The sequence below is a fragment of the Falco rusticolus genome, chromosome 6 (assembly GCF_015220075.1).
Source record: "Falco rusticolus isolate bFalRus1 chromosome 6, bFalRus1.pri, whole genome shotgun sequence".
Taxonomy (NCBI): domain Eukaryota; kingdom Metazoa; phylum Chordata; class Aves; order Falconiformes; family Falconidae; genus Falco; species Falco rusticolus.
Window position 1 is genome coordinate 52,385,574 of NC_051192.1, and position 20,004 is coordinate 52,405,577.

The 20,004-nt window shown below is 39.2% G+C and overlaps 1 protein-coding gene across 4 annotated transcripts in view; it reads right to left on the bottom strand.

Moving 5' to 3' along the window:
* Nucleotides 1-20,004, bottom strand: part of RNASET2 (ribonuclease T2) — a 29,441-nt gene that overhangs the window by 3,098 nt on the left and 6,339 nt on the right. For all 4 annotated transcript variants that reach the window (XM_037391846.1, XM_037391847.1, XM_037391848.1 and 1 more), the window contains exons 3-9: nucleotides 19,563-19,629; nucleotides 12,566-12,621; nucleotides 11,561-11,618; nucleotides 10,696-10,766; nucleotides 4,980-5,093; nucleotides 2,659-2,704; nucleotides 2,376-2,450 (exon numbers count right to left, since the gene is read on the bottom strand). In XM_037391846.1, coding sequence (XP_037247743.1) covers nucleotides 2,376-2,450; nucleotides 2,659-2,704; nucleotides 4,980-5,093; nucleotides 10,696-10,766; nucleotides 11,561-11,618; nucleotides 12,566-12,621; nucleotides 19,563-19,629 — 487 coding nt within the window. The remainder of the gene's footprint in view (nucleotides 1-2,375; nucleotides 2,451-2,658; nucleotides 2,705-4,979; nucleotides 5,094-10,695; nucleotides 10,767-11,560; nucleotides 11,619-12,565; nucleotides 12,622-19,562; nucleotides 19,630-20,004) is intronic.

Sequence of the window (20,004 nt, forward strand, 5' to 3'; positions counted from 1 at the left end):
GCCTTATCTATAGAATACAGTAGTGCTTATTTGTGTATTTGCCACTTAAAAATGTGAAGGAGACGGGTACCAGAGGTATCTGCTCTGGATGGACAGAAACAAAACACATCCCAACATTATTCAGCAACATGGGGAATCTGCCAAACTAGTCTCATTATGAAATGCCGTGACACAGATTATCTTGCCATTTATCAAATCTGCACAGTACACAGAAGCTGTTCACCTTAATGATGAGTTATGGCTGAACTCTGAATATTGAAGGGTATGTGTGACCTGAAAGCCACCTTTCACCAAATCTCTTGTAGCAGGATGGGAATTGAGGCAAAGAAAATTCTCCAAAAAGGAGCAAAGAAACTTGGTTTTGTAATAGCTTTTACTGAAAAGAACACAGAAGCAAGCTGTCAAAAGTAGCAGAAATGTCATTTTCGGACTACAGGACAGATTAGGAAGAAAAATATTGGCCACGAATAAGACAGACGGGCATGGAAGCCTTTCATGTGGGACAGAAGATTATACAAAAATCCCCCAAAATGCTCAGGTGTGACAAAATGTATGGTAGGAAAAAACTGGTTTTGAAACCTTTGAGCCGAACCAAAATACACATACAAGACAAAAGTAACTGTGGTGGAGTATTTTTTTGTTGTTTGTGATTGGGTTTTTTTACTGTTGGGGTTTCTTTGGGTTTTGGTGGGGTATTTTTTGTTTAGGGTGTGGGTTTTTTTAAGAAAGTTAAGAACACAGCAAATGTGTAATGTTTTAAATATCAAAGTATTTCCATAACACACTTCAGGCATTGACAAGGCTGGAGCTCTGAATTGGGTTATCTTCAAACAGCTGTGGTGTACTCTTTCCTCTCTATTACCCATTAGATTCAGCTGTTAAGCACAGGAGATTCAAGCTTTAAATTACTTCCACATAATCTGAGCAGTACCCCAACTGTACTAAAAGCAACGGCAGAACTCCAGTGAACAGAGCTAGAAACTGGAGTCTGTGTTAGCTCTGTATTTCTGCAACATCAAAAGGTGGGTGAGTGTGCAACACACATCCAACTCACATTCCTCTGTTGCTTACAGTAACTTAAAAATACATTTTGAAAATGCTGTAACCTAGAATTCTTTTTCACATGAAGAAACATCTGAGCATAAAAATCTCAGAGCACTACTAAAGTAAATGAGCTAACAACACAGAAGCTATTGAACTTCAACTCTATCTTGGCAATTTTTCATAAAATTGTCTGTGTATGGGCAATAACTCTGCCAAGTGTTTTGTAGTAAACCACTTTTATCAAGCTGAGATAATAAGGAAATACTCATAAGAAGGAAAGCTATCTTTTGGGTTTGTTTTTTTGTTTTCCTGTTGGATAAAAGCAAAGAAACCTAGCTGAAAAAGGGAAGAAACAGCTATGCAGCCTACCCATTTAATTGCTCAAAATACTATTTTGTTCCTCCAAAGGCATTTTGATTTCGATACGGAGACTTGTATTTTATGCTACAGCATCTGTGTGTTTCTCTACTGGATTATGATTCACAGTATAATCATTGGCAAGGAAAAGCAGAAAGAAATGGAAATTCTAGACACTGTTGGCTCGAGAGGAAAGAATATAGTCATCCTGAACCACAGTGAAGCCCAAAATGCCTTTTTCTACCTCTTTAGGTACAGGCTTTTAAGAACAACCTCAGAGAAGAGCCTCCGGGCTGCTTTATTTCTGAAGGAGTCTGTCCATGGAGGCAGTTCATGCAGAACATGAGCGATGCCCTGCGAAGGAAAGACTGCTGCTGACAGGCAGTACCTTTGTCAGGGCTGACAGTCACTGGCTCCATTCAGCTCACTCTTGTTGGTTACAGTAATTTGCTATATGGCAATTAAGCCCTAGCAGGAGGATTGAAAAGTACTCAGTTACTGCAGTACCTCTAGCATGGTGGTTACAGCACATGCAGGAGACGCAGGTTCAAATTTTTAAAGACAAAGAGAACTTTAAAACCCAGTGCTCCTACTTTCTGAGTATGTATACCAACAGCAAAGCTACTAGGTGAAGAATGGACACTTCCTGACTAACAGTTTTTCTGCATTAAGAAAAGGCTGTGGCAACAGTAATATAAGGTGAACTCAGTGATGCCAGTATGTAAGCAACGTTTTTATGAACTCAACTCCAAGAACTGAGCAATATCTAATCTGCAAAGAGATTACACAAGGAACACCGAGACCTAAGTTTCACCATGCTGAAGATTTTTCACTCTATTTTTGCTTTTGGTTTTTGATAAAAAGTAGTCTTTAAAAAAGTTGTTGGGTCTTTTGTTTGGCTGGAGGTTTTTTTGTTTGTTTTTTTGATTTTGCAGGGTTTGGGCTCTGTATATGTGTGTGTTTGGAGTTTTTACCTCTTCAGGAGGAAGACACTGGATCTTTGGTGTTACACCGTAAAACTTCGTAAGAGTTTCCTTTATGGCAGTCATCTGAAAAATTAAAAAGCTTAAAGAAATTAATAAGTCACTAGCACACGTTCCAACAGCTCCCACACTCGTTAAGTTCACAAAAACTTTTAGATAAATCAGAATGTTAAAGAGCGATTTAAAAAAGATCAATTATTCTCTAGAAATTACATGACTCCTGATGAAAAAAGTACCTGCACGTGATTTTATTTTATAAAAGATTGCCTCTTACCTGGTAATACGAACTGCTTGGCTTTATCCCAGCTTTCAGGAGACAACTGAAACAAAGACAAAACATTTTTCCACAGTTCCTGTATGCAAACATAACTTCATAGTCATTAGGTAAACAGATAATTTTCGTGAGAACTTGGCAATCATCACAACAATGGGGAGGAAGGGAAACTTGCCTTCCGTCCACTACCAAGCCTAGGAAAGGCTCCCCTTTTCTGAAAGGCTACTTCCCATCCAACTCAGTAGGGTCAGGAAGAACCCTCTCCCCTGCCTTAATCTGAGGAGCTGGGAGAGTCAAGTCTTCAGACATGGCTAGGGGAAAGGGCTGTATTATTGTTATTTACTGAACCTTCAGAATACTCCATTGAGTGGCAGTACATGCAATTTAATTGCCTCTTTTCCCCTGCCTCGAGCCACACCCCTATGCTCTGGCCACCAAGAAGGGATGGAAACAGACTTGTGAGGCTGCTCTAGGCACCCTCATGTCCTAACGTGGGGTGGGCTTGCTGGGGTGGGAGGTGCACAGCACACTGGGAGAGGAACATGGTCTGTGGATCTGGATCAACATCAATGCCAGGGCAGAAACACTTCCTAATGAATAGATTTTTGAAGAGGAAAGGTTGTTCACATAAGCAAAACAAGGTAACTCACAAAAACCTCAGGCCTATATATGCCTTTAGATTCAGTTCTGAGGGAAGTCCACACTTCCAAGCTGACAAGAGTCAGGACCCAATAGATCCAAGCCTCTACGTCCCAGCTTCTTCCATAAGGAGTGGGAATGTTCAGCATCTCACATGGATGTAATCCATGAGTGCTAATAATGCTCAACCCTTCCAAGGTCAGGTTCTGCACAGGGAAGACTGAACCCAGTTGACTAAAGGTCTAGCTGTTCATCATAGCCATTTTCCACGGGGTATAAGGAGGCCAATAAAATAGGCAATGTTCTGTCATTCTTACAAAAGCCTGCATGATATCTTCTTTTCAATAATTCCCTTTCTGGAAACAGTCTTTTAATCACTACCACTACTTTTTCTCATTCAAGTAAAATGAGGTACAATGAGATTATCAGCAGTGTATATCAGAGAGTATCAGAAAATCAGAGAAAATATTACTCTTTTCAGTAAAGATTAATTATACGCATTTTTACAGCGGAGAATATGCTCTGAGCAATTAATTTCAATGTTTCAGTTGCTACTCTTTTTCAGTGCTACACATGCTGGTATCAAGTCACATAACTGGTCACTGTGCCATCTGTAAATGTTTTAGTCACACCATCACAGCTACTTAGGCAACTGACTTATCAGACATTATTATTTTAATACTACATACGACATGCTCTTAAGCACTGTGTCTAGAAAAATCTGATTAAGTTTTACAAGACACCTACAAGAATAGGAGGCGGGGTGGGAGAAAGACATATTTCCTCTGTGCATGTGCAAAGTGAATGAGTGTCTTAGGAGATTGCTTGGAAAAAAACACCGACAGAAGATGATTTTTAATTTTTTTTTAATTATTTTTAAGATATGTTTCTAGATACAAAATAACTTCTCTCCTTTCTCTGATAGAGACACACAATTAATGGTCAAAGCAGCTGTGTGAAACGTTCTCCTACTCATATCAAGCACTGATCAGGAAAGGGCTCTGACCGTCTACCATTCACCTGCAGCCAGAACGTGTACATACAGTGCTTGGACAAGCCACAACATTCCCACCAACATTTTGTATCTGGAATGGCCAGCGCTTTGGAACCATGAGGAGGAATCAGCCCCTAGGACAAAGCAAGACTGTCACATCGTGGCTGTTTGAAAGGACAGCAGAGGGCTGCCTGCAGTGACTGAACGCTGCCCTTCAGGACACCCTCTCTTGCTGTTACCTCTCAGCCTCTTCCCAGGACGTCCTTCAGGATTTTGCCCACAGCTTGTCCTTTCCTCTGAGCACAGCACTGTCTTTTCTAAAAGCATGTGTTTGGCCCTCTGTATGACTCAGAAGTCTGGGGGAGGTTGTCACTTGATTTGTAAGTTTACAGGTAGAATAGCTTTTGGTAGCGAGATATAACTGATAAGGCTTCTCAAAATTTACTGGCTCACATTGTTTAGAATTATGCTGCAAAGAACACTGCTGGCTTACCAGACTCTGAGGTGATCAGAGACATGCTTCCCAGAGTAGACAATCCTTCCTCTGAACTCCAGTACTAAAAGTAATTTATGTTAATGCTCATTTCCCCTCTGCCATCAGATTTTTAGATTTTTCTTTTTAGGCTAGATTTGAACCTTTTAGAAACTGTTTGAAGTAAGAGGCAGACCACTGAGCTCATTTACATACCTGTTAAGATCAATGTGCTGGTAGAGTTCTAAGGCTTTACTAAAGTATTTTTTCTGAGAATTAAGGATTGGAAGCGTGGCTGCACAAGTGCCATGTTTCTCCCACTCATGCTTCCTATAGGAGAAAAGCAAAATTTAAGTTTTAGAAAACATTATATGCTGCACAAGCTAGCCAATACAATTAAAGCAAGCATCTGAAAGGCTGTATGTGTGAAGTAAGACACTGCACTCAGAAAAATACTGCACATGCAAAAAGGCAAACCAAGAGAACTCCCACCATTTCAATTACAACCATATCCATATATTGGTTTTTTTTAGTAGAATCATTTACCAAGATTTTGGACCTACCAGGAGAGTAAGGGAAAAGCCCACAAAGTCCCTCATTATGGTTTGTAACATCAGACTAAGGAAAAAGCCTTTCAGATAATAAGTGGTGTTAAAACAATACAAATGAGTTGGCCTTAACATTGGCAGTTGCAAAAGAGAGACTTCAAATTAATGTAAGAGCTGCAGAAGACAAAGGAGATGATGGTCTAACGGTTTGGATGGCCTGGGACATTCAGAATTAGTAATCTGTTTTCCTATAAATTATGTATATGAATTTGTGTGAAAGTCATTTATAGTTCAACCCTTCACCTGTTATCCCACCAAAAGGAAAAAAACTCTCCTCCCCCGTCCATCACCTGTCTTTGTAAGATTAGGCATTGCAAGGTGACAAGGTAAGATAGATACCAATGGAGCAAATCATTGCTTCATTCCAAAGCTGACTAAGAATACTTCGTGTCACAAGAGTGTGACAAAACTTTATTAAGCCAAAAGCAGAATTTGGGTGGGTTTTTTAGATTAAGTTAGCCCAAACAGCTGGAGTGTTTGGTTTATTTAGCTGTCTCCTTTGAATCAGCTCGGTTTTGAAATAATTAAATGAAGGAATTTATGAAGCAAACATGTATCATGCTCTTATGATACAAAGATCTCTCCATGTATTGCAAAGAGATGTTTGGAGGTCAGAATGGTAAGAATATGCCTAGAATATAAGTATTTCTGAATTTTGTATAAGTTTTAATGGAATCTTATCTGTTAAATGTACTTTCAAAGCACTAAATTCTCAAAACTGAACAGACTAACCCTTATTTTGAGTGTGTCCTGGTTTCAGCTGGGATGGAGCTAATTTTCTTCTTAGTAGTTGGTGCAGTGTTGTGGTTTTGGATTTGATTTAAGGACAACATTGGTAACACACTCATGTTTTTAGCTGTTGCTAAGTAATGTTTACACTAAGTCAAGGACTCTTCTGTTCCTTGGACTTTGCCAGCAAGAAGGCTGGAGGGGCACAAGAAGTTGGGACAGGACTCAGCCAGGACAGCTGACCCAAACTGGCCAAAGGGATATTCCATACCACAGAATTTCATGCTCAGTATATAAACTGGGGGATGTTGGCCAGGGCCTGCCAATCGCTGCTTGGGGACTGGCTGGGCAAGAGTCAGTGGGGTGGTGAACAACCTTACTGTGCATCACTTGTTTTCTTTTCTCACTTCCCTTTGGATTTTATTCCTCTCCCTTCTCCCTCCTTTTATTATTATTATAACAATAAAAATTATAATAATTATTGTTGGTTTTATTTTATTTCAATTATTAAATTGTTCTTATCTCAACCTTCGAGTTTTACATCCCTTCCCAATTCTGCTCCGCACCCCTCTGGGGTGAGGGAAGAGGGTGAGCAAGCAGCTGCAGGGTACTTAGTTACCAGCTGGGGTTAAACCACGACAGGGTGGAACAATGAAACTGCACAAGCTACTGAGACAAGACTGTTGCATCAGCTTTTACTTTGGCCTGTGGAAATACCTTTCACAGGCCTGCTCTCAAATCTTTCTTCTATTCCCCCATCAAGTCTTCTAATAAAAAGGAACAGTGCAAAAGAAAGCAACTCTTGCAATTTTATGACAAACTCAAATTGGACCAAAAAAAAAAAAAAAAAAGGGGGCAAAGCTCAAAATATATTTATATCAATTCTAAAGTCTATTGAAAGAATAAACAGTATAATCTTTAATAAGACCACCTGTGAATTGGGGAGGGGGGGAAGGAGTATGGGGGTGTTTTTTCTTCTTTCTTTTCAAGTTTTCATGAGCCCTGTATTAAATAGGTATCAATTCAGCAGATGTACACAAAAAGTTATCTAATCACAAATTCCTGCCACTACCACAGCATTCTCTGGCCTTATGATACCTTAAGTATGTCACAGAAAAGTAGAGAAGTACAAGGACAACTATTATTCACTTGAAAGCCTGCCTTTGAATTGCTCATTCCTATTAACTTCATATTTTTCCTCAGGAATGAAAACACTTTTAAAAGTTATGTTTTTACCTAGAGAAATTCGTATACTACTTCTGAACAGAGAATGAATAAAGCAGCTGTGGGGTCAAGAGATTTGGGGCAGGGTAGAAGATGTGTTACTAGAAGATTTTACTGTATGTTCCCAAATTCAGCCTTGTAGAGAGTTCTCATCTTCGCTGTAACACTGAACTTGACTGCATCTCATGTGAACTGTTTACTGCCTGGAGATGTCCACTTTATATGGGCCAAAGAGCAGATTTCTCAACAAGGGAATTAAAATTACTGATGAGAAAAAGAGACCACAGTTTTAAAACAAATGGAAGCTCTTTCAGGGATAAATTTAGCAAGAGATATTGAGCAGTTAGCTTGGACCAGAAGCAGACAACAGCCAAATCCAAAGGGCTACTGGAACCACAGTAAGCTGGAGGCAAGGCTTGGCATGTAGGATGTCAATTTTTCTTCAGAGAATATATGCATGCATGTGTGTAAAAGTAAGGGTAAAGTGTTGTGCTTGTCTTTGGAAGGCTTTCTGTAGTACTTGTATCAGAGTGCCCTGCTGTTTCCAGAAAGAAGGCAGAAAGAGAAGGGTAAAGATCTGATGGTGCTCAAGAAGCATATTACTGCTACCATGGAACCACTGCTGGAGTGGTTTGGTCCAGTTTGCACTGATACATGTCCCAGCCAATGAGGCTGTAGGGATCTCAAGTAAAAATACACAGACCTACCCACAGACAGTGCCTATGCATCATCAGCTGCAACAAGTCAAGAACACATTGTGCCCAAGTTTTTTTAATCAGTCCTGTGAACTTCCCGAATGGAAAACTACTTTAGAGTCACTAGAGACTCTAATTACTGAATTAGTGAAACTAAGATAACACTCTTGACAGCATTACTTTTTTTTTTGCATAAAAATATTTTTGCATAAAAATTTTTTGTGAAAAAAAATGCAGATACAGCTAATTCTGACCATTCAGCACAGGCATATGAAATTTCACCTTCACCTCTTCCATTTACATGCAAACTGAAGCAGTTAGGAAGGAGCTGCAGGTACTAAGGAATAACATAAAATAATCTGTTTAGAAATCAAAAGAATTAATGTCTCAATGTTATTCATTGAGACACATTACCCTTCACCTAGACCACAAAAGGACAAGGTAATTCTACTTGAGTCTCAGTTCACAGCGGGATGGCAGGTGGACACAGAACTGCCTGTATTCATGAAGGCCACCCATCCTTCTGTACCTCTAGACATACCAATGCGCTAGGCAGTAGCACAGAGCACAGGCTAGTTGTCAAGAACTTTGCTTTCATCTTTTCCTCCTTGTAAGAAGACACAAGTACTTTCTCAGCCACACAGGAGTGAGGCTTAAGGCACTAGACTGGGTTCCACCAGCCACCAATTCCTCTATGGCACTGCTAAGAGTAAGTGTTCCACTAGCATACCTCATAGCCAAGTCCTACAAATGAAGTCTTAGCGGGCTGCAGAAATGCAAAGGAACAAAACTAGTACAACTCAGCTCTGTTGAAAGGATTTTGCTCCCTGTTGTGTACAAGGCAAGAGTTCCCCCAGGCACAAAGTCACACAGATGTGACAAAGTCAGGACACATATCAGGTGGGTCTGAGGTTTATAGAAACCACCCAGCTGGAAGACCGGCTCATTATTAGGGTAGGAACAAAGGTCTGTAGAGCACAGCTGCAAGTGCTGCCCACAAAATGTAGATTAGGGAGACCCAGCTGTCCTATAGGCTGAACACCAATTCCTTCTCTATATATGTAGAAACTGATCCTGAAGGGATTCTTGACATAGAATTTTTTATTTGGTCAAAAAAATTACTAACTACTATAAGAGGGACAGTTTCAGTTAATAAATTGAGATATAAAGCACATATAACCCTTTGTCCTTAAGGCATTCTAGCCTGTCCAGTTCAAGCTCTTGGGTGGCGATTTTCACAGCCCATAAGTCAACAAGGTGAACAGAGATGTGCAACTACCTTTACAGAAGCACCCACAGCCATACTAAAATCACCAAAAAATATTCTTTACCTCCCCTTTTAAGCCAGGGATACAGTTAGAGGTAAATCCAAGAAGAAACATACACAATTATAGCAGCCTTGGGAAAACCCTGACATGATACAGTAAGATAGTCAATATCCATTTGGTTTGTGACTGCTCACAATCTTTACCCAATTAAGATACCCTTAGTCTACAACAATAACTGAACAGTCAGTTTTACTTTCAGATTCTTATTTCTGCCGTATCAGGAAGTTTATGCTACAGACAATTTTTGATTTTTTTTTGTTAATTTTGAAGTAAATGCAGTATTTTAACTGAAGGGGGACATACAATGGGATTTTACTGGCTTTCAGTTGGCTTAAAAGCTTACATTTACAAAAATATGCAGTTAGAGCTGCCAATTACAGTGCACTTGTCACCTTACTGAAAGGGAGTGAATTATCCTGTCAGTCAAAATATTAGTGACAGTGTTATAACCTGACATTTGTATTGCTTTTATGATATTTCTTATTTCCAGGTATTGAAAAAAAAGTGTTATTTGCTAGCCTGTAACTGAAGGGGAAAAGGTTTCGACTGTATTTGTTCATACCTGCTGCCTACCAAACCACCCCTGTTAGTAAAATAAGAACTGCCATGCACCTGTTTTTATAAATAGGTAGGTAGCCAGTGCATGAGAGATGCTAGACTTATGACACATTTTTCTTACTCTAATTCCAGGAACAGTTTAAGGTGGCATAAAACTGTGCTACCACAGAAAGAAGCAGTCGTGCTCTCCTTGGCACAGTACAAGAACAAAGGTGTGGAGGGAGAAAAAAGTGAGACCACCACTTTCAACAGGTACAAGTTTAGGTTGCCATAAGACACTTGCGGAACCAGTTTAAGACTCTGAGAAGTGCCTTCTGCAGAGCAAGCACAAGACTAAGAGAGATGCACATTCCCTTCAAAAAATTTGAATGCCCAAAAGGAAAGGTCTCTCAAGGCCCAGCAACACAGCGAAATTAGCTAGAAGAGGTCTGAAAGCTACTCTTGCAGTTAGATGTGACATCCCAGGAGCGCTACTGCTATTCAGATTTAATATGTCAACAGCAGCTGTTTCTCCTCCCTGGGGGTAAAGGAAGGAAACACATTCTCTTTCACTAAGTTTAATTTCTCTGAAACCTCTGCCATAGCCTTCTCAACAGCTGCAACTTGCAGGTGCTCTAACAAGAAAATAGATCTATTTTGCAAATGAGACTGACAAGATAGACTACTTTCAGTGGCTTCCTGGACACCACTTCCCAGGCACAACATCTCACCTGAAGAATTATCAAGTCAGATCAATTCATTTTTTTATAAAACAATATCCAAAATACTTCTTAGGTTTTTTTGTACTCACCAGAACTGGGTGCGATTCAGAGACGAATGAAGCACATCAGGCCAATAGTGTCTCATGTCTGACAGAAGATCCTAAAAGTATCACAATAAACCTACAGTGTTGAAAAGTATTTCTTACAAAATCTACACACGTTGCAACATTCTCTAGAATTGAGGCCTCATCTTTCAACACCCCCAACTAAAACATTTACCCACAGAAAGAGAAAAGGTCTTTTTCCCCAATATTCTGAACATGCTGCTGTTGAAGGTAACAGGTAGGTACAACTGGCTAAATATCTGAAAGTACTAATACCAACACACTGCCTCAAAGTAGGATTTTCCTCCAACTGTCCCTGCAGAAGTTGTTCAATCACACAGCTTTTCACATTTGTTGGTTCAAGCCTCCTTTCCCCGTTCACAACACATTTGCGTGAAATATGGATTTTTTTTTTAATTTAAAAAAAAATTAAAAATGCTTAATTCCCTGGGAGGAAACACCCAGAAAACTGTACTCTGAACTCATACTTTCTGTGTTCTTTGCAGTAGAAAATGGAAGAGAGAACATGGACTGACTGTAACCACATTTTCACAAGTACTTCTTACTACTGCAAATCCACTGCCTGTATTCTATATTTAAGGAGGATGTGGCTGTACTAGTCAAACCTCACACCTACAAAACCAAGCAGGAACAGCTGCTAATGACCACAAGCACTGCAACTTCAAGTAGTACCAGAAGCACCTAATGAATTTGTGGAGTCGTTAAAAGAACACACCTCTCAGCAAACATTAACAGTGATAAATTGTAAGCTACAGATTTTGCATATAGGATGTGTAGAAATAATTGCATAGCTCTGCTTGGTACAATTGTTTTTGTTTTAAATAAATACCTTAATCTCTGTGACATTGAAATGCCATGTCCTATTACACTCTTCAGTTTTGTCAGGCCTAGGGAAGGAAAACAAAAGTGAAAAAATATGTCTCCTAACTCACTAATGGTAACTAATATCATTCTGGTTTATTTCATTAGCCAGAATTTTAAATATGGAAGATTATAGCTAAAGATTTTATTCAATTCAAGTACAATTTTATACAATTCAAGTAACCCATCAGCATCCGCAATGTTTCAGAAATAAAAATTCAAGACATTAATTATGGCCAAACATTTCCACACAGAAGCTCTTTGTTAGGCCCTCCAGTCCCTCTCCCTATGTGTAAAAGTTCTGTGGGGGGGAGTAAATGATATGGAAGGGTCTTGCACATGATGCCCCTAATGACACTGACCTCCTCAACCACTGCACCAAGTGATGATTCTGCAAGTACCACCAAGACACTCACTGGAAATCTAGACATAATGCTGTACACCTTTCCAGGATGGATAGCTTAAAGTCCTGCACTGAATTTTCCCCTGCATTTGTCAGGAAAACCTTTGAAATGCTGCCATAGGCACCAACTCCCATGAGTTGATTCCCCTGAAGCAATTAGTTTTTCCTGTACTTTTGCAATATTTGTGCTGAGTTAAGATACTTAAAGCCACATGCAGTCACGAGACATTAAGAAATTCTGTGTACGCTGGGAGAGAAGGGGAAAAAAAAAAGGGAAACACTACTTCCCTTTCTGTTTAAGGACACTACTGATCTTAGAAAATGTATAAACAAAACACTCATGTGGCAAGACTATTTCAGGAGCTTTGCAAATCATGACATGCAGAAGTGTATTTCAGTTTTATATCAAACGACAGGGTTTTGATTTCCAACAAAGTGAAGGTTTTTGTTTCAGGGAATCATAAAACCAGAGAGATTAAGCCCTAAACCAAACAAACAAAACACTAACATCCTGGTACAAAATTTGATTTTTCCTTTCCAGGCTGAAATAAAAACACTCTATGATCATACCATAGTCCATGGATTGTCCAGTACTCCGGCGGGTCTTGACAATCATTAGCACTCATCTGTGGGAAACAAAAATACAGAATGTTTGTTATACGAGTCCAGGGATGATGTTTTAAAAGAGAGAAAAAAAAGAAAAAAAAAACCAAACAAACAGATCATTCACTGGTGTTCCAAGGCTCTAGTAAGACATGAGAACTTTTGCTTGCCCAAATCAGGAACTGGTAAACTCCAGTTACTTAAAGTATCCACTTGGTTGTGCCACTTTGCAGAGAACAACTAGCATTAAAATTCTGAAGGAGATCAAGTGAATACCAGGGAGTATCCTGAACAGGCAGTGTAAAAAGAAGACAAAGGACAGGTTCTGAGGAAACAAAGTAGCCTGATGCATGCTAAATGAATGGCACTAGATGCACCAGCTGGCAGCTCACTTATTTTTTTCATCATCAGATCTTTTCAGGGAATGCAGAGCCATTAAAATAAAAAATATCAAAATAAACTGGAATATTAGACAAGCACAAAACCATCTTTAAGCACCCAGGAGTAGTTTTAATGTTGCATTAAAGGGAAGAATACAAAGAAGATATGAAATACGTTGCTTATTGCAAGTAAAATGATTAGGAAATATTTTTTTTAATATTTTGACTTGAGCGATAAGGGAACATAGAGAAGAGGAAAGACCATATGCATTCAAAAAAAAAAAAAACAAACCCAAAAAACACCAAACACAAAGCCCCTAGTAAAAAACTTTTGATAACGCAGGAGAAATAGCCTACATAATCATCCTATGCCTGCGAATGGCATTCCTCAGGGGCTGGTATTGGGACAAGCACTTTTTAATGTCTTTGCCAGTAACATGGACAGTGGTATTGAGTGCACCCTCAGGAAGTCTGGCAACACCACCAAGCCATGTAGTACAGCTGGAAGGAGGAGATGCCATCCAGCGAGACCTGGACAGGCTTGAGAGGTGGGCCCATGTGAGCCTCATGAAGTTCAATGCCAAGTGCAAGGCCCTGCACGTGGGTCAGGATAATTCCAAGCACAAATACAGGCTGGGCCAAGAATGAATTGAGAGCAGCTGTGAGGAGAAAGATCTGAGTGTGTTGATAGACAAGAAGCTCAACATGACCCGGCAACGAGCGTTTGCAGCCCAGAAAGCCAGCTAAATCCTGGGCTGCATCAAAAGAAGCATGACCAGCAGGTTGAGGGAGGTGATTCTCTCTGCTCCCACTCTCATGAGACTCCACCTGGAGTAATGCATGCCACTCTGGGGCCCCCAACATAAGGACAACATGGACCTGTTAAAGCAAGACCAGAGGAGGGTCACGAAGATGACCAGAGGGCTGGAGCACCTCTCTAAGAAGACAGGCTGAGAGAGTTGGCATTGTTGAGCTTGGAGAAGAGAAGGCTCCAGGAAGACATTGTAGCGTCTTTCCAGTACCTAAAGGGGACCTACAGGGAAGCTGGAAAGGTACTTTTAACTACAGTATGCAGCAACAGGACAAGAGGTAATGGTTTTAAACTGAAAGAAGATAGATTTAGATTAGATACTAGGAAGAAGTTCTTCACTGTGAGGGGCAGTGAGGCACTGGAACAGGTTGCCCAGCAGAGTTGTGGATGTCCCCTCCTTGGAAGTGTTCAGGGCCAGGTTGGATGGAGCTTTGAGCAACCTGCTCTAGTGGAAGGTGTCCCTGTCCACGGCAGTGGAGCTGGATCTGGATGACCTTTAATATCCCTTCCAACCTAAACTCTATGATTAATTACTGCTTACAGCACAGTACACATTCCTGAACAAAGTCAAAAAAAGTCCATGTTCATACATCACAGAATACCATTACTGTATTTTCCCTGATTATTCTGCTTAGTAATTATGGCTCTTTTTAGTAAACACTTTTTGCCACTAAATAACAACCTCCTCAGACTTTCTTTTCCCATAATAATAGCTTCCTTCTTCAGCTGTGTATCCTGTCTTAATTATACCACAATGCCTTTTATGTGATGCCAGAGCAAAAGCAGTGTAGAGAAAAGCAGAGGCCTGTAATCTCACTAATTGCCTTCCACCTGCCACAGGCTAGCAGCAGCAAAACTGCAAGCTCTGCAAGACTTTCTTGTTCTGTGCTAGTTTCCTTCCTCTCCTCTCTTGCCACCAATAACAGAACCAATTAAACCCAGCAACAGCTTTTTTCCTGAAAGTAGTTTCAACAAACACACATTGCAAACACCTAAACAATACTGCTCCTGTCATGACACAAGCTTGTGGAGCTGAAAGAGTTCAGCTATCTAGCCCAAAATACAGCAAATTAATAGCCAGCAGCTAATGCATCATCCCCTGAAAAACATCCTGACAGCTAACCAGCTTGCTCAACCAAGGGTAGTAACAAGAACAGTGCAATTGTGTTCCTTATCCAATCTTTAACCACAGTTCTCAGACAGCTTAAAGGAAAGCCAGAAGTATTTTAAATCTGGAACCAGTTCTCCCCTATCACAACACTAACCTTATTAGGAATTTCTTCTACACATTTCACCAGGCTCTTGGTGTTATATTGTGTGCTGTCAGAACTGTGAGGTCAACGCAACAGCTACAATGCATCAGCTCACATTTTGCATACTTTGGTCAGCTTCATTCACCCTCTTTCTTTGTTGCTGTTATTTAGTTGTAGTCACAGTATTTTACCAATGTTCATTTCAAATCAGTATCATAAAATGAGCAAATGCTAGTCTCAGAAGCTGGGTACCCCTACTGCTTCTGCAAAAACACTGTTTATCAACCTTCCTGTTTATCATGTACTGATTGCTGAAGAATTAATTCACCCTCAGGCAATTGCTGACGTGAAACTGAGTTACAAATGTGTATTTTCAAGTAGGCATTGGACCCCAGAAAGCCTTCTGTATCTAGATTAATTTGAAAAAGGAACATTGTTTTCTCCTGTTTTAAAGCAATCTGATAATCAAACCAATCAAAATTAACTATACATGATCTATAACCCTAAGAAAAGTGCCAGTGAGCCTTTAGAGCACCCACCATGCTGAGAGGGAATGCTGCAGCAGAGAGATTAGCTGATCTGTAATAGCAAGACATCGGATAAACAGCAGCTGTCAGAAGCGCAGAAGCTCCTTCCACCTCTGAAATGCCAGAAAGTGAAACATCAAACTGTCATGGAAGTGTTACCTCTAGAGCTGCCCAAGTTATAAATCCCTTGGTATGGTGGCTTGTACACAGGAGAAGGTAGTGCTACTGGTTCATATACAGACACTCCAAGTTTAAATAAAAAGTAATCTTCTGGGAAGTGAAATATTTAATCCTGTTCTCCCTTTTAACCACCTTTTTAAGTAGACCATCTGTTTAATTAGGATTAATTTTAAGTGTTATTTTGTAATGAAACATCACAATTGCTATGAAAAATCCTTGCTTTTGAAGCTGCAGAGAAAGTTCACCTCTTCAATTTCTCTCCCTCAAAAAGTGTGTAATTATTCCCCTTCCTCCTTCCCCTCATCCCCTGGGGTAAAACCAATCAATGAATGAACCAAATTTATAAGGTTGCTGAAAATTTGGGAGGAGAGAAACAAAATTAATTTAATTCTTGCTGAATTCCTCTCTAGCACAAACTGATAAGCTACAACCTTTCACGTGTTCATCCTTACAGAAGATAAAGACCCACAAAAACATCTAAACCAGAGCTGATTCACAGAGAAGCTGGAGGCACAGATTAAGAGTTAGCTTATGAGTTATACGAGCATTTAGGGGAAAAAGAAAAAAAAAAACAACCACAAAACAAACAGACTTTCTTTTCTTCCAAAATAGCATGTCAAGAGCTGGACACACTTTGACACACCTGGCTTAGCACACAAACAAAGAAGTAAAGGTATCCCTTTATCTAAGGAACTTTTTGATCTAATGCTCGATCACAACAGTGTACTGCCCCCACCTTAAATCCTTTAATTCTTTCTATATTATGTGACTACTTCTGTTTAAAACAACAACAACAACAACAACAAAGTAGTTTCTATTCTTCCTTTAAGCCTCTGCTATAAAGTTATTGCCAAAGCCTGAAATTAGGAAAACATTTTATCACACATTAAAAAAAAAAATTCATCTGCTGCTTAACACTACATTCAAACTTGAATTCAGGCTGTTCCGTTCACCAGCCTATTCTGTTGTCCTTTCTTTGATTCTTTCATTTCATCAGCACATATGTGCAGTAAAAGGCACATGACAGCAGGTTTTAGTACTCATTTCTTTATCATCCTTCCCATTCTCAACTGAAGAGGAACCAAATAGCCTACAAACTTGCACCAGATTTTCCCCATTTCAAAAGGAAACACCCACATAAGTTTTTCTCTTGCCATCTCCAAGATGCAAAAGCTGTAATAATATTTGTCTCTAAGTTTTTGAATTACAGATCTTCACAACTCCATAAAAAGGGAGGGGGAAAGTGCCTCTTCTTGCTTTTGAGTTGCTCCTATTTCCACCCAACAGGATTCATGTTAATTTGTGACCAGAAAGTTTAAATGTGACATGAATTAACAACATGAAGTTCAGTAAGTTACACCACAGGCACAATTTATTAAAGAAACATTGAATTCATAATCACTTGAGGTCTGTGAATTTATCTTGGATATCTCTGTAGAAGACATAGTCACTTTAGGTCAATTACACGGTACTGGAATTTCTAATCACATGATGCGGAAAAACATCTCTCTTCACCCTTCCACTGCAGCAGTCAGTAGTTAAGTCTTGGGATTATTATTGCTTCCATGATACTCGTTATTTTATTTGAATGAATTAGTTCAGAAGATATGGTTACAAAACACTTTCCAGTTTAATGGTGCTGATCACACTCAGTATTAAAAAGCACCAACTGAACACGTTACAGTTTTAAGCACAGAAAGAGCTGGGAGATGTGTACTCTCAAATTTCTGGCATGCTGAACTGTGCCCACTAAATTTAAAAAAAGACATTTCAGGCCTTCAAAAGCCAAAAAACGTTTTTAACACAGATATGCAAAATAGGTAGGAATTAAGATGTAGGTCATCCACACACCTACCAAAAACACAGTAGTTTATAACCAGTGAAGTAGTTTATAACCAGGTGCCTTTACATAGGAAACAAGTTAATAAGCACAAAGTACTGTCCCAAAGGTTTTTACATAAATGATATGAATTTTGCAGTTTCCTTCACTCAGCTGTTTTTCCTTTCAGCATCATGTCAACAGTTTTAAACTGCAGAATGACATTAAAAATACTTCCTTCCTGAAATAACATAGCTATCAAATATAAATACACTGAACATGCAGAAGAATCTATGTACTTAAAAAAAAAAAAGCCCACAGCTGAATTTGGGAACTCCCCTTACATTAATATTAGCAAAAGAAAGCCTTTAGGGGAGTACAGTTGAGATTTTGTTTCTTCATATGACTCAGTGATGTGAAACTGTGCAAAAAGTCACTTACTATGATTTTAATTTCACTTTTTCTTTGCTCCTTTGCAATGCTTCTGTCCATCTCTTACTAAAGAAGATCACAACAAATACATAAAGTATAAGAAAGCCTACATTTTCTGATGCTTACTATCTTCAATTATTCATTACAATTTCACTGGAAAGTTATAAAGGTTATTTATCAATTTACTAATAGCATTATCCTGGAATTAAGAGTAGTAGCTAGCATGAATATTCAGTGGGAAAACAGGCTGGTAGGATTTTTGTGTTTGGTTGGTTTGTAGGGGGTTTTGATTTGTATTTTTTCATTTTTTTAATTGTTTGCATTTCATTCATGTAAGCAAGGGTTTGCACTGCTACTGACTCTGAATGCCCACTTGCGCCAGGCACTACAAGCTCCTGAACATCAACGTCTCTGCTTGAAGTCAGCAACAGCAGTGTTTACTCAACAGAAAATCAGACACAAATTGCATCAAATCTGCCATTATTCTCCCTCAAAAACAGGCAAACAAAAACCGTAACCGTGGCCACTCCTTGGTCTCAGTCACACATATCTGCTTTGTTATTGATACCTCCCCTCCACATTTAACTAATGTAAAGTACATCTACTTTTCCTCAGAAATTTTGGGAGTATGTGACTTTTGCTGCTACTGTTTCTATACATATTTCCAGAAACAGGAATTAGAGATAAAAAAAAAGTACCTAAAGCACAAAAAATAGGACTCTGATATTGTAATAAATAAACCTAAGTCTCCAAGAATCGGGACATTTTTGACTCCAGAGATATATGCCTGAAACCGAAACTTATTATCCACAGGGTTCTTCATCCTTGTGTCAGTAAATCTAATCACATCTTCCATTTTGTAGTATAGTGTATTTTTAACTTACCTGCATGAGAAGAGGCCTTCAAGTATTTCCAGCATAGCAAAAAGGTTCTATTTATCAGATGGTAGTAGGTATTTAATAGCAAAAGGGACGTAAGTACAACTCTTAGCTGTGCTTTTGACACACACATGTTGGAAAGTTTGGTTTGCTTTTGGTTCCCACCCCTCAAATACAGAAATGCTCAGAGATAACAGCTTTATAGTTGCCATAACAGCTTTATAGTTCTTTTTCCTGACTGAATCCATATTTGATGACTTATTAAAATGTTGGAGCCAAAATTACAAAGCTAAAACTCATCATGCAGTAACCAGTTCAAGTACTAATCTGCTGTCTTCAGTCAGACAAGACAGGCAAGTCTCCTTAAGAATCTGGTTGAAGTCTAGGATTAAGTTTACAACTAACAAGACATCACAAAATACGTAACAAGCAATTAAGGCTTAGCATACAGTATGTCCTGCATTGACTACTAGAGCTGTGACAACACATCCCGTCTTGTTTACTGCTACTCTGGAGTGCAGGGGAAGCAGTAAAAGTTGCACCAAGATCAGCAAAAGCTTTTATAAAGACATAAGGGCATAAGCATGATTAAATACTTGGTGGGCTTCTTTCAGTCTGTTTTTAAACACATCGTCTAAGGCTACCTTTGTCAGGATAAAAGAGAACAAAACACAAAAATCTTACCTTACATACAGTCACTGGCCAATGATGAGCAAGATACAGCTTTTTCCAGCTATGAGGATGGTTGTCACTGGAGAAACACAGAAATATTCATTTTTCCTCATGCATTTTTAGAAGGACAACACCTTCAGCCAGCAGCACAATGCTTACTAGCATAATGCATTGTTATTAGAGCTGGTTGTTGCTTACAGCTTCTATCACAGTATTTGAGAATTCCAAACACAGCAGGACCAAACTAAGAACTCGCATAGAAACAAAATATTTAGAAACCTGCTAATACCCCTTCACTGTTAAACAAATTCTACTCCTGTCATCCTATTTCCATATGCTTCCCATTTCTTAAATATGGAAGAAACACGTTGTTCTGTTTTATATTTAGGAGAGTGCACAATGGCAAGCTTTTACAACAATAATTACCAAAAAACCCTGATATCTTTGTTTAGGA